This window comes from Nannospalax galili, unplaced genomic scaffold (genome assembly GCF_000622305.1).
Source record: "Nannospalax galili isolate Female #2095 unplaced genomic scaffold, S.galili_v1.0 scaffold176, whole genome shotgun sequence".
Taxonomy (NCBI): domain Eukaryota; kingdom Metazoa; phylum Chordata; class Mammalia; order Rodentia; family Spalacidae; genus Nannospalax; species Nannospalax galili.
The window spans coordinates 499756-503065 of NW_008337643.1; the positions used below are offsets into that span (position 1 = coordinate 499756).

The following is a 3310-nucleotide window of genomic DNA, read 5'->3' on the forward strand; positions in this document are numbered from 1 at the left end:
GCATCAATTCAACTTGTATGCATATATCAGTACATGAAAATGATTAAATATATTAGATGATTAAACTCTACTTTTCTGTATTAAGACACTTTTCAGTTGGCCCTAACAAACCACAGATACGTGATTCCGTGGCAAAAAAATTGAAAAAGATAGCTATCATTTTGTCCATCCAGCTAATAAGTCCTAAAAGCTGCCTTTGCTTTCTAGTTGAAATTTTTAAAATTCTAATTTAATTAGTTAAGTAGAAATTTACTAAGATGTTCATCAACTTCTAAAACCCAGTGATTAAACTCATGGCCCTATGACATCCTGTATATGTTTTTAAAGTAGTTCATTATTCTGGCTAAATAGATAATGATGGAAAGTCTTAGGCAAGTCTAAACCCTTCAACTGGAGTTTCACATATTATCTCTTTCAAGATACTTACAGAAATTACATGTCGTAAATTGCACAGAATCCCTAAAACCAATTTGAACTATTAGGTGTAAAATGTGAATCTGTGTTGGTTGTAACAAGGGTTCAAAGATAAGAGCAGCCAACTGCTCCAATGTACTAGCAGAAGAAGTGGTCAGCATTACTTTTGGAAGATTTAGCTTCGTGCTAATTGGATAGGAGGAAGTTGCAGACTAGAAAAAGAGCTTAAGAGCTATTATCAGCCTCACCCAACCAAACCTAGGAAAGTGTGGCTCAATTAAAGCACCTATAATTATTAGTTCATACACAGAAAAATATAAATGATTATCCAGTTCCATTTAATTATGATGAAAGATTTTGAGTTTGTCTACCCTAGATATTTGAAGTCAAAAGCTGTGCTTATGTTTTCCTCACACAACCAAGATACCAGACTTGAAAAAGCAAGAGCCACAGGTAGCAGAGGGTTTATTTAGATCCTATTGGAAGATTGCCTGGAGTAAAGGGAAACCTCTGCAAGAAGACGTGATGTAACTCAGTGTGTCTGATAGTTGCTAGTGAGAAAAGAGTGCCTATCAGAGCCCTGCAGAGGCAGAGGAATCATTCAGGTGGGACAGAGGGAAAAGGGGAAACACTTAACACATTCCTCCTTGCCTAGACAGATAGGGGCAATTTATAACTGTGGAAGTAAGTGAACATGAAAGCTGGATTACCACAAGGGAACTTGTTAAGAAAGCCAGTCTGTGCTTTTGACCTCCTCTAGATATCCTCACTTCACAGAAATGCCAGAGGCACTGTAATGTCTGAAGCAGTAGGAGCTAAATAGCTAGAAAGTTATAGAAAAGTCACCATAACTCCATTTCCTTCTTTAGTCAACCAGTTTGAAGCAGATTCAAGATGAGAAGTGGGTTCTTTATTTTCTTCCTTTGTAGTTTGAATGTCCCCTCATGATTACTTATTATTTCTCTTAGTTTAAAAATAAAGTGTAAGAGAAAGTTCCAAAGATTTATCATGTATTCCTTCTGTAAAATCTTGCAAAGCCTCACCTATTATCAACATCCATCATCAGAAAGAATGTTCTAATTCAAATAAAAAAGAAATAATGGCCATTACTCTGGAATGAACATTTTAATTTCAATTGTTCTAGTACCTTTTTCAAAATAGGCATTAAGATTTCATGTGTTTGTTTTTAAAATGCAACTCCAAAAGGTGCAGCTTTAGCCAAAGATTCCCTCCACTGGCTTAAGAATACTCTCTGCAGGGAACACTTTGAATTGAGAAAGGTTCCTGAGGTCATGTGTGGATCTATGGGGGATAAAGGTTTTTAGGCCAAATCCATTCCATTCTACATGCTAATATAAAACCAAATTATCCAAACTCAAGCATGCGAAGAAAAATTTATGAAAAAAATTTTCCTTTCTTCGTAGCCAATCAAATTTAACCCTCTATTTTCTGTAAATTATTCAATAGAAGATAATATTCCATAAGATAATGATATATATGCATTCTTTGTTACAGTTCATCAACAATATTCTACTTAACTGTATTTTATCAATTCTAATCTATGCACACTCTAATCTCTCTGACATCAGACTATCCTACAACAAATGGTTTTTTTCAATTATAGTTGTACCTTTTTTACCTTTTTTGAGATTCATAAAATAATGACGCATCATTCACCTTAAAACTCAATATACCAAGAACAATGACTTGATCTATTTCAAAGCATGTAACAATAGAGTCAGAAGATAGAATTGATTGTCCCTTTGATGGCAGAGCAGGGTGACCATGTAAGCAGGTTCCATCACATAACCCAAACAGAACAACAGAAAGTCAGGAAAACTGGAAAAGGACTCACCAGAGTTGGGGTCCGAGTTGCCATCTGCTTCGGTCCTCTTGTCCGGAGAGGCCTGGTCGTAGAATTCGTCCTGTGGCTGAACCAGAGGAAGAGGGTGTGAGATCAGGGTTCCACTACCCACCGGCTCGTGGTCTCCCAGACCACTGTCACTGCAGCTTTCCTGGGAGCCATCCGGGAGGTGAAAGGTAACACGGCGCTGCGACTAGAAGAAGACCACAGGACATGTGGATTACGATTTGTTCTTTTACAGCAGAAGGCTCATACCATCAGGAACACAGAGTCAAAAACTTTCAACAAATAACACTTAAAACCAAAGCACACAAGGCTAGAAGCTAACCTAAGGGCAATCATTCATCATTTCCCATTTATTAGGTAATGTCCAACTGGCAAAATCCCAAACGGAATTTCAATCTTAAATAATTCAAAGTCATAAAACTAATGTAAAGCCCTGGAAAAGTAATAAGGTAAAGGGGAATATATATGCTAGTCAGCAAAGTTATGGAAAATGCCCAAATATGTAATATGCAAATATTTTGCATCACAGACCTGAAAAAATAATTAGTTAATCAGACATTTCATTTTTCTTTATCAGGTTTTGCGCTTACTTCATCCTTTTATTGTTTATGATTCGGACCAATATAGTTTCTCTACTGCTGCAATTTTAAAGACTAACTTTTGTATTTGTACTTTAAAATATGAATAAACATAATAAAATAATAACGTAAAATATAAAATAAAGTAGCTCAATTTTATTTATATAAATCCTGTAATATTTATTCAAAATTACTACTTTAAATAGGAAAATTATGTTTAACTGCTTGCAATTGATATACAGGAAAAGAAACCACATTTATAAAAGCATATGAAAAAGAAGAGGGGCTGGAGACGTGGCTCAGCTTGTAAGAACATTGGCTTGAGAGGACTTGAGTTTGGTTTCCAGCACCCAAATTGTGGCTAATAATGGTGGGAAACTCGAGTTCCAGTGGATCCAAATCTTTCTCTGGCTCATGGGCATTACAGGACAGTGGAGCAGTTATATAT

At 35.9% G+C, this 3310-nt stretch overlaps 1 protein-coding gene across 5 annotated transcripts in view; it reads right to left on the bottom strand.

The window, feature by feature from the left end:
* The window catches only part of Pcdh9 (protocadherin 9), a 1035266-nt gene that overhangs the window by 384535 nt on the left and 647421 nt on the right, over nt 1–3310 (bottom strand). For 3 of the 5 annotated variants that reach the window (XM_008832676.2, XM_008832675.2, XM_008832674.2), the window contains one exon: nt 2270–2471. In XM_008832676.2, coding sequence (XP_008830898.1) covers nt 2270–2471 — 202 coding nt within the window. The remainder of the gene's footprint in view (nt 1–2269; nt 2472–3310) is intronic. The other 2 variants (XM_008832680.2, XM_008832677.2) reach the window with 1 other exon arrangement.